The sequence below is a fragment of the Pezoporus occidentalis genome, unplaced genomic scaffold (genome assembly GCF_034315485.1).
Source record: "Pezoporus occidentalis ecotype Australia unplaced genomic scaffold, CSIRO_AGI_Poc_V1 ctg64, whole genome shotgun sequence".
NCBI lineage: Eukaryota > Metazoa > Chordata > Aves > Psittaciformes > Psittacidae > Pezoporus > Pezoporus occidentalis.
Window position 1 is genome coordinate 2,952,339 of NW_026915987.1, and position 13,748 is coordinate 2,966,086.

At 44.7% G+C, this 13,748-nt stretch overlaps 1 protein-coding gene across 11 annotated transcripts in view; it reads right to left on the minus strand.

Annotated features, from left to right (window-relative positions):
- CACNA1B (calcium voltage-gated channel subunit alpha1 B) overlaps positions 1-13,748 on the minus strand; it is a 297,873-nt gene that overhangs the window by 32,744 nt on the left and 251,381 nt on the right. For 9 of the 11 annotated variants that reach the window (XM_062640317.1, XM_062640316.1, XM_062640315.1 and 6 more), the window contains 5 exons: positions 12,491-12,607; positions 10,789-10,854; positions 10,035-10,126; positions 8,455-8,605; positions 4,983-5,110 (listed from right to left, as the gene is read on the minus strand). In XM_062640317.1, coding sequence (XP_062496301.1) covers positions 4,983-5,110; positions 8,455-8,605; positions 10,035-10,126; positions 10,789-10,854; positions 12,491-12,607 — 554 coding nt within the window. Of the gene's footprint in view, positions 1-1,012; positions 1,110-4,982; positions 5,111-8,454; positions 8,606-10,034; positions 10,127-10,788; positions 10,855-12,490; positions 12,608-13,748 lie in introns of all 11 variants that reach the window. The other 2 variants (XM_062640320.1, XM_062640309.1) reach the window with 1 other exon arrangement.

Sequence of the window (13,748 nt, forward strand, 5' to 3'; positions counted from 1 at the left end):
AGTTAAAATACCACCCAGGTTTTATAGCCCAGAGCTAATTTAAAGGCTGCTGAGAGACACAGATTGCAATAAGAGTCAATGGCTTGCCCCTGATGCCTCTCTTCTGCCTCTGTTCAATGGCAGGAGGTAGAGGGTCTCATGCCTTTTCTGCAGTGCTTAATAACTCTAAATCCCCAAATCAGGTGTGGAGAACACTTGGGCTGGAGTGAAAGAGAAAAGCAAGCTCCATGCTGGCTCCTTCCATTTGCCTCTCCTTTTCTTCTGTTCTCTATGTACTGACTGTAAGAAAATCCCTGCCTTTAACTGGGACCCCACTAAGTCCAGTGCCATCCTGTGCTGTTTTCTTGCAAGATCTGTCCTTAGTTTCCACCTCAGCTCCCAAGGACACTGTACTTCTCCTGTGCTATAAGCAAGGAGGTTTCATTGGATCTCGGAGACGTACTTTTCCCTCCAAGGCAATGTCTGGCTGTTGCACTGGTAAAAGCTCACCCCTTCATCTCTCCACAGCCTAGGTAACCATCCCACCCTGCTGCCCTGTTAGCCAGTGCCCAGATCAAACATCTTTTTGGCTCAGGAAAGGGAGGGGCTCAAATGCTAATCATCCAACTGGAATGACAACACTTTGAAGCCCAAACACGATGGACAGCTCTCTGTAAAGCTTGGGGGGACGTTTCTCTCCAGTGTGTATATATAGAGAGAAAGTGCTTGGGTGCTGTGCTGCTTTTCCCCAACACTTCCCACCTAGACCTGGCAGGATGGAAGCTGGAGGGTTCACTGTCTCATAAAGCTGCCTGTCTCCAGCCAGCTGGGGTGTGGGAGTAGATGGGGAAGAGATGCATCAAGGAACAAGGAGGCAATCAGTCAATCATTCCTTCTTTCAGGCAAGGGGTTAGTTATGTTGCAGTTTCTTTTCTGTACTGGTTGCATTTGCACTTGGAGGGGAGGTTGTGGGGTGTAAAAAGAAACAAAAAGAGAACTGAAAATGCTGGAGGGAGTCTCTGAAGTTCCAAACCTTGTAGGCCACCCTATGAGGGCACTTCTTTCCTAAGCCCAGGGGTGGAGCAATAACACGTAACAAATTGTACATATCCTTATAATGAATCCGGCAACTGGAAAGAAAACATCAGATGTTATGACAGCAAAAATCAGTATTTCCCCAGGCAAACAGGAGAAGTTGGAAGAGCAAAACACACTGAAAAGCAAGGTTAGTCTGAGAGCGACTGGGCTTGCAATGAAGGAGGCACTTTAACACACACAGAGAAAGGAAGAACTTCCAGCTGCTCAACAACATCTATATCCTGGTGTTTTCTTTGTTGAAAACTTCAAGTGATGTTCAAGTCTTTCCAACCACTGCATCTGGTTACCTTTATCACTAATGTGCCCAACAAAACCAGAGCCTGCAGCACACAAACAGCCTGTTTAATGGGTTATTACTGGGATTCCAATTAGCTGGCTCAAAAGAGCTTGGGAACCATCACCTTCCACTGTTACCACCCACATAACTCCAGCGGGGTTGTGCTCTGCTTTATGGGTAATAAGCTGAGTCCAGAAACTGCCATCATGAGACCTGGCTTGGCCATTGGCACTGGGAAAACCTTTGTTACCAGCAGGTGAAATCAGATACCTCGAGGTAGCTTTATTCTCAGTCTCATTAATTCCCAACAATATTTTAAGCTAATTTAACAGCAGGATTAGATTTCTTAATCTATTGTGAGCAACCAACTCATGTACAAAATGAACTGCGCTGAACTTCAAGATGACCTCTCCTGAAAAATGAGATGATTTGGGTTCACTATGTTTATTTTGGTACATTATAGAAAGAAGGCTGGAATATTTTGGACTGCCTCCTTCAATATTATTGCTTTTTTGGAAGTGAAAAATTAAGGTCTATTCAAAACCTTCACAATCCACTCAAAACTATTAATTCGGAAAGAGATCAAATGGAACTGTGCAAGTTGTTGGCTGCAGGCCTAATTGTGGTTATAAAAAGTACATTGGTTTAAATGAGTCAAGAAGTTTACTGAAATTATAGAATGGTTTTGTAAATTCAATGCGAAGAAAATATGCATGAGCAGTTCCTCTATGGGAGAGTCCATGGAGGGCCTTCAAACCAGCAGAGGTATTGTATCAGAAGGTTATGGCAGCAAATCGTGTCAAATTATGACAAACAGGGATTCTTTCCCAGGTTAAATCCATTTGAGTTCTGTTTATTTTCATCGGCATCTCTTTATCTCAGATAGCTAAGGAAAAATGTCTATACTGGGAGCTGAAACCGTAGAATGGTTTGTGTTGGAAGGGACCTTAAAGCTCCTCCAGTTCCAACCCCCTGCCACGGGCAGGGACAGCTTCCACTAGAGCAGCTTGCTCCAAGCCCCATCCAGCTTGGCCTTGAAATGCTAAAAGGAGATGGGCTGACATGGAAAACAAAAAATGGATCAACATTTTCTTTCAATGAGTTTGATCAGCCAGTGAACAAATGGCAGAATAAAAAAAATGCTTCTTTTAAAACCCTGTGTCTTCAAGATGGGATGTGCTCCTGGGAGCTGTACCTTGAAAGATGAGTCATTAAGCTCAGTCCATGGAGAGCTGTTGTGAAGCACCATGTCCAGAGCTTCACAGAAGTTCTGCCCAAATGATCAAAAAGATCTCTTGTGTCCTTAAACTGTGAATAGATTTCAGATTACCTTTAAACTGAGGATGTGTTAGTCCATCTTATGGAAACACAAGTGATTTCAGTGGAACTGTTCACATGGAAAATCCACAACATGTGCATGTTTTAGGATCAAGCCTCGAGCATCACGCATTGGCTGTCCTTTGATTCTCACTTCTGCCCCTGGTCCCTCTGCCAACATCAATAGCTTCACACCAAGCAAAATGGGAACAAGCTTAGAGAAAAACAGGATTAGGATCTTAATATATGACATACTCTGCATTAAATACTCTAGAAGTGAAAAGGTTTGGCCTCTGTGTGACTCACGAAACACCACCTCTGTGCTCAGAGTTAATAAGGCTAGCAAATCTTTCTGTAAGCTTAATGCTTCTGACTCTTATGGGTGGAAAGTTCCTGAACACATAAAACATTAAAAAGCCACATTGATACTAAATTTTCCCCTTGCAGGTGTGCTACTCCTCCCACAGATGCTCACCAGAGCCAAGACTATTTATAAGGAGAGAACGGGCACTCCCAAGTTTTCAGTCTCATTGAGATTTTCTAATGGCAAAGATAGGACTGGATTTGAAAATGGGGAAAAAAACACTATTTACTGCCTGCCAAATACCCACAAAAGACTTGTCTGTGTTATAGAGCATGTGGTAACAAAAATCTGCTCGGAGATTACAAGCTGCTAGTATGTTTGCAGTATATATTCAGGCTCATGGTATGGCTGGCTTTGAGCTAGTTAAAAATCACACACAGTGCAGAGAAATGCAGTTGTTTTGGAATAGGTTTACACTTAAATTTAGCCTAAATCAATTTAACTGAGATTTTAAAGTGGTTTAATTGCATCCTAGCAGGGAGTTTGTGATGCTGATTATACAAACACTTGCTGCATCTGTCTCTACTGAAGGGAGATGAAAAAGAGTAGAAAGATTGGAGGAGCTGGAGGCAGCTTCATTGCAAACACAGAGTAGATTCAGAGTAAGTTTGGGGGAAGCAAATGGATACAGAATTAGTAGGGCTAAGTCTCCCAACAGGCAAATTCCCAAGCTGGAGAATTGCAAGGAAACTACTGTGACTGACCATCTAGAAATGCATCCAACAGCCAGGACTGTTGTGCAGTAGCTTTCTCTGGGCAATGGAGAAAAGCAAAGTCTTGCTCTCGAAGTGACCACTGACCAGAACCATTTCCTTAGTTTAATAAATCCCTTAAAATGCTTCAGCAGTGGCTCCTGGGTCTCCATTACACTGGGATATTTCATCCCAGACAATCTGCATTCTCTGGCGATGTCTTTGAATAAGGAAAACAAAGAAGTAAAACCATAAACCCAAACAGCTCACCAACTGCTGTGAGAAAACCATTTCTTCCTTTAGCACACTCATCTATCAGGAACATTTTATCAGAGGCTCACTGAGAACTGAAATGCTTCCAAAGTCAGGCTTCCTGCCTTTTCTTCTTATTTCTCATCTCATGTTCCAACTGCAAGTCCAAAAGCTGAAAATGTTATTTAGAAGAACAAAATTCCCTTGTGCAATTTGCTGGCATTACAAGGAGGATTCCAAGATCCAAACACTGGGTTTGATAAGAAATGTCTGTTTGAAAATCACATGTTTTGAGCAAAACACCCTCACGTGGAGAAACTCCCTGCTGCCTCACAGGTGGGTGAGCACAAATGATGAAGGCTGAGTTTGCAGCACTTGACTTGGATGCAAAGCAAGGGGGTACATCAACTCCTTTTAAGAGATGGGTAGCACCTTGAAAACTTGAATTGTCTGAAGTTTTTTGTGTTGCCTTAGGTCTCTTTGCAGGATTTGTGAGAACCACTATTAAGGTGCTTCTCAACTAGGGGAGAAATGCTGCACAAATGAGGTATAACAAGGCCTGGTCTCTCTAATTACCTAAAGAGCTGCCAAGGGCAAGAGTTTCAGCACATTTTTATCTCCAAACTGGGATGCAGAAACCAAAGGCAATCAAAGCTCCTTTTGGAAATGCGAAACAGCTTTTCTACTTGGCCAGTTAGCCAAAATCATTTGAATCTACTCTATTAATTTTTGGCTCAGGGGTGGGGGTGGAGGGTGCATTTTGCTTTCTTCATTCATTGGTTCATGTCTATATAAAGGAAATGTCCTTGTAATGACACCAGATTTGTTCGTGTCCAGTCTACCATGAACTGAAGTTGGAGCATTTACCATCAATGTTACTCCAAGCTTTGGAGCCATCTTCCTTCTGGAGCTGTACTCACATTAAAACAGGCTGTTTGTGTGTATAGGTATGGTATTTATACACAACGGAGATGCATTTCTCCACATATAACAGTGTACATACCAGGCAGCTGGGTCATATTCAGCCCAGACACGAACAAACTCATCCAAATGATGGGGCCCAAGGATGGAGGAGTCTCTTGTCAGGTATTCAAAGTTGTCCATGATCACAGCCACAAACAGGTTTAACATCTGCAGAGAGGAAGTGATAATACAGTTAGAGAGACAAGAAAAGGGGAAAGTAAAGAAAGAAGAAGGAGAAGGAAAGAAGAAGGGGAAAAAAGGAAAAAGAAGAGGGAGAAGGGAAGGAGGAGGAAGAAAAAGGGGAATGGGAAAAGAGAAGAAAAGCAGGAAGAGGAGCTGGAATGATTCCCTTAGCATCATTAGAATGATGTCCTTAGTGTGGTTTCTACAAGAAGCAGCTGCATGCTGGAGAATAAACTCGATAGACTTAACAGTGGGTACCTGGGCTGCCTGCTGCCTCCTCCTCTGCAGCCACCACCAGCTCTGCAGCAAGCAGCAGGTTTGCCACGGCTTTTGGCCTCAACCCCATCACTGGAAATGCCCTACAGCATGACCCATCCCAAAGTCCACTGGCTCAGCACCTCTCCCCTGCCCCATCTTCACTCTGCTTCAGCACAGACTAGCTCATGGGCTGCAGTGACTGCAGCACCAACTGGTTGAACTGGGTGGACTCTTCCAGTGCTCTCATATCAAGATGCGTCAAAGCAAGAACAGCTAGGAGGAAAGCTCTTCTTCAGCCTGGATATCCATTTTCAGACCCAGAACAACTCAAACTTTCAAAGATCCCCAGAAAGACAAGGGGCAGGACACACAAAAGCCTCTTGTCCCTAATGGCCACTAACACAGAGCCTGGCAAATGCTTCTGACATCTGAAGATTCTCCTCTTATTAAAGCCAATGGAAGAGTCACAAGGATTTCAACGGGAAAAGATCAAGCTGCAGCAAGCAGAATGGAAGAGAAGGAAGGCAGGGGGGAACGGATGCTCCTGTGCTGTATAAAGACCTGAGTGGCACCTTTCTACCTTTGTTGTGTCTATCGTAGGGAGCCTGAGCTGCTGCTATGAGCGCTGCTCCCCTTCAGCCCACTGAGCAAGAAGAACGGTGGTGAAGCCATTTGAGAGTGCTCACCCAAGGATGAGCAGAATTAAACTGAATGCAGATATCCCTGGCTGGTCTGTCAGCCGTTAAAAAGAAACCAGGCAGAGGAGTCTGGGGTTTGGGCAGTTTTAAACAATTCCTGTGGGACCTGGAGGGAGGAGGAGTCTTGGTGCTTGCTGGGACACACAACCCACCAAGCACAGACAATCACAGTTCATAATGAATCACCCCCAAATGCTAATCAGGGACTCCCCAGATCTTTAGTCCACCTATTTTCTAGAGCACACCCCAAAAGAAAGTGGGGAGCAGAACCCAGTCCCCAATCTATGCCTGGCTACACTAGGGTCCCGAGGTGTCTTATACCATCTTCTTCAGGCCAAGTTGCAGAGCACAGAGAAAAGCACTGACCAGCTCTGCTAGTGCCTCAGCTGCAAACAAGGCTTCTGCCCTGCAGCACTAAACATCCCTGCTGGGTCTGGGGATGAAGCCAGTGCTTTGTGCCACCCTGGTTCCAGGATGCTCGCAGGGGCTCTGTGCAACACAGCCTAGACAAGTCCTAGGATCTTGTTGCAGTGCACTATAGAGTACTGGACAGGGGTGTCCAAACCAGCTCTCAATCATTGAATCAAAGACTGGTTAGGGTTGGAACAGACCTTAAAGATAACCTAGTTCCAATCCCCTGCCATAAGCAGGGTAATAGCAATAAGCTGTTCAACGGTTACAAGCACTACAACCAGATGGGCACATGGGCTGCTGGTACCCCCCACACAACAGTACCCACAGAGCATAAAGAGACAGCAAAACATCCATTTCCATTGCCCCCAGCTCCAGCCATGGGTCAGTACAGTTTTCCCTTGTTTGCACACAGCTGTTTCTAAAATCCCCATATATTTTCAATTTTCAGTTTATATTTCTCATCAGTGTAAATGTCAGGAGGAAAATTTTGTTGAGCTGGACATTCACAAAGAGCCAGAAACAACATTTAAAACTGAATACATTACCCAACCCCTCCCACTCTATGGTGTAACCATGAAAATGATCTCCTGGCCAGGCTGAGGCTCTGTAATGCTTTAATCACTTGTGGGGAGCCACATGTTTTACTGCAATGAAGTGCTGAATGCTCTTGAAGAACTGAGTTATAGCCCTGTCCCGTGCAGCCCAGCTGCTTGGCTTTCCCCTGCCTATTTTTGGAGCCTGCCCTCACTGCCTTAGCTCTTCATGCAAAGCTGTGTTGCACAGATGTGCTCCAGCCTCTAATTCTGCTACTACACGTGGAATATGATGGATGATACAAGCCAGGGAGGGTGAGCCAGGAGGAGCTGTTTGTTCGTCTTTTAAAGAACAAGTTTTAGGAACTATAATGCCCGTGAAAATAACAATAAGGATGTCTGTTGTCGGGGTAGGGATTTGTACAAGGAAAACAACTGGCTTTGAAATAGGCTGCCGAAGGTATCAGTAAATGGAGCATTAACTTTGTATAAGGGACTCATGTTTCTTGATATATGCAGAAGAAATAAAGCATGGGATGTCAAAGGGGCAACAACAAGGGACAAAGGATCTCAGTAGGGGGCATTGAAGCCTCTCTATCTACACGCAGCATCAAACTGCCACGTGTGCCTCTTTTTCTGGTTAAAGGTCTCTGATGACAGCAGGGATTAGCTACACAAAGCACCAGATCTCACATTTTAAAGCAAAGCCATGGAACTGAATGTAGACTTCATACGTTGCTTTTCGATACATTTCAGAACTGACATTCATCTCTTTCTCCTTAAAGTTTAATTGGGTCCCTGTCCCTGGTTTTCCATCCTTCTGTCCCAGTGGTGCAGAAAGTGAAGCAAGGCCCCAGAGCAGAGAGCTTTTTATGCCTGTAAGTGACTGGAAAGACACTGGAACCTGTCAGAGCTGAGACCCAGCCTGGTGTTGGTGACCATAAGCACAAATCAAGTACAGCAGCTCTGTCTGATTTCATGTCTAAAGCTTTTCTGGCACCACTGCAGAAGAAAATGATCATTGCATGTATGTGACAAACGGAACACAATGCATCGAGTAAGTGTGATGCTCCCAGCCGACTCCTGCAATCACTGATGATCCAAGGTTATCTTGGCCATTCTCACCATACTCTGCCCAGTTTGCTTCCTCAAAGGAAATCAAGACAAACCCGATTAATGCTTAATGACAGATATTAGACTCCCCTGTGAGAAGGAAGATAAACCCCTTTAATAACTAAATGATCTCTTTGGGGATTAGAGGGATTTTATCACCGGGATGATAAATGGGTTTTAGTGAAGCTCTCTTGTAATGTTGTATAAATCATTACTGGGTAGAAGTAGGAAGCAAGGGAATGAGGAGGGAAGGGCTGGGAGGGGGGTGTCCACACCAGTACTCCCACTATGGGAGAGATGGGATCCAACTTACCAGGAAGGAGCAGAGGAAGATGAACGACACGAAGTAGAAATAGGCAAAGTCGCTGCCACATTCGTTTTTGGTGAGGCCGGAGAGAGGGTCGCAGGCTCTGTTGCTCAGGCACGACAGCATGATCTCATGCCAGGCTTCTCCCGTGGCACTCCTGCAGTTGGGAATGGCAGAGGGTGAGCTTATCCAGCCCCATCATGGTTACACACCTGAAACACATCTGCCTCGTGGTATTACTGTGCTAAGTAAGTACATTAATAAAGTGGAAGGTTGTGTACAGGTGGAGATACTGCATCTACATCAGGAATTTGAACTACCAGCCTGCTGATGTGGAAATGAAAGGAGAAAGAACATTTCCCTCTATTACCAGGGAGTAGAAGAAACTCACCAGGCTAAGGTAGACTGAGCTTTACTGGTTTTATGGAGAATAAAATCAGATTGATTTAAACATGTCCAGTGCAGTGAAAGTAAACAGAGCTTAGATTGCTCCCTTTTGAAGCAGCTAACTTTTCTGTCCTCGTGCTGGCTGTAAACCCAATGGAGACGATGGGAAATGAAACCCGCTTCTCCCCTTGAATTTCTTATTTCCCATATGAGGCAGAGACAGAAATACCAGGATAATTTGGTTGGTCATAGTGACTTGGGGCTTATATTAAGCCTCTGCCTGACTTGACATGGGTTTTCAAGGTGCTGAGTGTCACTTTATGGAGATATTGGTGTGCTGAAACAGATCTGCCCTATTCAGAGGTTCCAGGCCAACCTTTAATGTGAAACAAGGGGGCACAAAATCACAAAATGGAATATATAAACCTTTAGAATTAGATTTAAGTAATGTTAAGTTTGATGGCTTTGTAACAGTAGCAATGGAAAATTACTGAGGTGCATGATACATAGAGAAAAAATAGAGTACAGCTAGAGAACATACTGAGAATTCTCACAAGATGAATTGTTATAGTTGTGACATAGTTCAAGAGAAACAGTCTAGAAGAACAGGACACAGGATAAGGAGTATCTGGGAACCGCAGGTGTCCAGGATGGGCTACAGCTAAACTAACTGATAAGTAGGAGGATAGGAGGATTATTATGTCTCTGGTGCTAACGAACCAATTAAACTGGTATGATCATCTACTGTGCGTGCTTCAAAGGCTGCCAGAAGTGATGAAGATCGTTGGAAGAAGTAAAGACCTTCAGAGACCACCACAATTCTGTACGCATGCGGGGAACGTTCTGGAAAATGATGTAATCCATTCGTAGCCTCATGAATATGTATGCATGCCCAGTGGCTATAAAAGGATGGCTTGTGTGGCAATGGGGAGACACGCGTTAGGAGGAGCTATCCCCCGTGTCTCCCGGCAGCACAATAAGGGATACCTGCTTGTCAGCTTGAAAACCTTGTTGGCAAGTTTGTTCCTGGAGTTTTCTCCATATCAAATGCTAAGGAGGATGAAGGAGGAAGGGATGCTTTACTCCAAGTACCTGTACTAGAGGGTGCTTAAGTCTCAGCAGCTAAACTGATGTATGCAAAACCAAAGACTTACTTATTGTTCACGTGCAAATCATAAGGTATTTTAACCTCTACTTACCTGAACAGAAGCATCAGGGCTTGGAGGAAGGTGCGGAAGTTATTGTGCCTATTAATGGAGGTTTCATCATCTAGAGCAATGTTCCCAAATACCTGCCACAGAAAACAGAAGTGATTCAGGCCAAACACGTCCTCATAGGGATATTGTCAATGAAGGTGGATCTAATAGAGCAGGAGGAAAAGGCAGGGAAATAATTTGTCCTTTTTAAAGGATCTAATAGTTAAAATTGTTTCTGTGCTGAAGAGGGGGGTAAAAATGTGTTGTAGAGACTAAACAGGGACAAAACCAAGGTTAGTGTGCTTCATCTTCACACAGACCCTTTCCAACACCAGCTCCATCCCAGGTCAAGAGAACTTTCTCATTTCTGTCAGGAAGGTGCAGAGCCTGAGCTGCTCCCTGCTCTCAGCCTCTTAATGTGCCTGTTCTCAGAAGGGGCATGTTCTGCCCAAGGGAGACATGGCTGCCCACCAATGCCTTGCAGATGCTGTGCTGCGGCTCCTGTGGCTGGTTTGCCTGCTCGCCATCTCCCTTTGTACACCCAGGGCCATGTTCAACACAAAACTTCGCAATAAACATAGAAAATGTGGCTTTTTTTTTCCCCATTTCTGATGTACCTGACACCAGACAAGAGGAGCTTTTCCCTCTTCCTAAGTCGGTTGTTGATCTTCCTGTGGAGGCAACAACCCATTTGCACCCTGAACCAGCAGGACAAAACCAGGCTGATTATGGTCAATACAAAAGCTCAACTTTTTACCTGCATGCCAATGATGGCATAGATGAAGAAGAGCATTGCAATGAGGAGACACACATAAGGCAAGGCCTGTGGAAAAGGAGAAGGCAACATTAATGACAGCAGAAGTAAACATCAGCTGATAGCATTTAATTCCTTGTGATTTCTGGCATTCTTCCTTCAGATGAAGGAACTGGGAAGAGAACTATGAGGGTGCTGAGGCGCTGGCACAGGGTGCCCAGAGAAGCTGTGGCTGCCCCATCCCTGGCAGTGTTCAAGGCCAGGTTGGACACAGGGGCTTGGAGCAAGCTGCTCTAGTGGAAGGTGTCCCTGCCCGTGGCAGGGGTTGGAGCTGGAGGAGCTTTAAGGTCCCTTCCAACACAAACCAGGCTGGATTCTGTGATTCTATGAATTCTAGTAGCCTTCAAAAGACAAACCCCAGGAGGCAGGTATTCATCCATCACAAAACAGTCTGGGCTTTCCAATGGCTCTCCATACATCCCTGCAAGCAGATCAGCAGTAAGGAGGGAAAGCACAGTAAGAAGTTCCGCAGCAAGTGCTGGAGCTACTGGCAAGCACTGACACTTTCTATGTATAATTGTATTAACATTAATTTTTAATGGCCTTGCTGTAAATTTAGTAGACAAGTTCCTGCTCTGAAACAGGCACAGATTGCAACCCCAGGAGAACAAAAAGACTGAGTTTCAGCAAGAAATCAGTGAAGGCTACAATGTAATGATGACAGTAACCAAGCTGAGAGTAACAGCTCCTTCCCACTCAGGCTAAATGAATGGGTAATTAATGCAGTGAAGTGTTTTCATTTCAGATTAAGTGATGTCCTCTCTGCGCTGCATATGCCCCATAGCCAGAGATAAAACACAAGCTGTAGAAATGGGCTGCAAATGATCTGAGAGCTGTTCAATACCCAGCTTCTGGGCATGTGGGCTCTTATTTAGACCTGGAGAACAGCTAACACAAATCTAGGCAGAGGTTGAGAGCTAAGCTGCTGTAAGGCAGTCATATGAGGGTCTCTTTGTTCAGAAGCGCCATATCCAGCTGCAGACACCCCTGTGCCACAAGTTAATGCCGGCCACAAGACTCTGAGGAGGGAAGGGCAGGGGTAAAGCAAACCTGGCAAAGCAACAGTCTCAACTTCAGAACAAAACCTCAGTTTTTAATCCTCCAAGTCATACAAACACAGCTCTGTGCTATGCAGCTTCACAGTTTATAGCATCAAAATGCACTGCCTTAGGGTTTGCCTCTATGAGATTCTACCAAGACTGAAACCTGGTGAAAGCAATTTAACCTTGCACTTGCTGCAGCAAACAGCAGGCATGAAGGCACTTATCAATCATTTCCTTATGCAAATACTCAAGTCTCAAGACTTTGCCATGGGGATTTTGTAGTTTCAAGGGCAGCCAAAGCTTGCACACTTGGAAGTCTGCATCAGGAGCCATCCACCTTTCAGTCTCAGCTTCCAAACTGCTCATTCCCTGTGGTATTCAGGGGATGTTCAATTTGTACTGATTACAATTTGTAGCTGATTTGTACTGATGTCAGTACAAATCGGTTAGCAATATTCCTCTAATTCCTTTGTAGAAGTGCAGATAGGCGGGTCCCTTGGCAAAGAGAAGCTCTTTGATACCCAGTGAAGGATGCTACAGACATGCCAAGCATCACCATCTTCCCCTGTCTCTTCCCTGCCTCCCACCTGCATAACACCCACCTTAAACGACTGCACAAATGTCCAGAGCAAGATGCGGATAGTGTAACCCTGCCGGAGGAGCTTGATAAGTCTGGCTGCCCTGAAGAGCCGCAGGAAGCTGAGGTTGATGAAGTTGTCCTGCGGAAAGTAAAGGGTTTGTGTCCTTCAGAAATTAACGCGATTGGAAACCACAGCCCGCAAAAAAGAAATTAAAATTACCAGCTTCACGATCTAAGCAGCAAATCGGCCACCAGAAAACCTTCCAAAAGAAACATTCGTCAGTGCAGATCACTCCACATGCAGCAAGTATGAGAAAATCCCTCTCCACAAGAGCCCTCCCCTCTGCTACTGGGTCAATGATGGAAAAGGAAAAGGCCTTTTCACGCTGTCCATGGAGGGCTTATTTTCTTTGAGCAAGGCAGATTTTCTCCCCATAAAGATTCAGGGAGAGGCAACGGTGCCGTATTATCATTTCATACAGAGTGAGGCTGTTTTGAAGTCTTGGTCAGTTCTCTTTCTACAATGAACTGAACGTAAGCCAAGACAGTTGCAAGGGACTGCACATATAACCTCTACCGTAACAAAGAAAGGCATCGTCCAGTGAAGATTAGAACATCCTTGAAGAAATGAGGATGTTTTCTAACCTGGAGGTTTTAAAGGTTTATACAACATGTGACTGGACAGGCTCAGCAAGGAGAAATGGCACCAGCAAGACTGTTTGGAAGATGGATCAATGGCAGCAAATCAATTGGGCAGATTGAGGGTTCAACAGCAGGACGGGGCCTTAGGAACCTGCTGAGTTTTTAGATTAATATTAAATGTGCCTTTGCAGGTGGATCAAAGAACTGCTGGGTACAGATTCCCATTTCCTTTGGGTTTGTATGCTTCTCCCTACCCCACACCCCATTTTTACCTTTCCTTCAGGGAAAAGAGGTTTCTTGCCCCAATGAGCTAATCTAGAGAGGGTTCTTTCCAAAACAAAACATGCAAAAGCCAGATCCCTCTTGCCCTCCTATTTTAAGGAGATTAAAAAAAAATCCCCCCTTTCTGTACTAATTCCAATTTGCTTATTTCTGAATCTCTGTTCACAGCCACTTATTTGACTGAGTAAGCTAAAGAGAAAGCATCCCACTTTAAACTATCGAGCAGTGGAGTGGAAAATATAATCGTAAGGAGCTCCTGTTGGTAAAGATGAGCAAAAATAGTCTTTCCCTTCTATTATTGCTTTACCAGGAGATACCCAGTCATACTGAAATGACCCACATTTCTTGCTCATTTG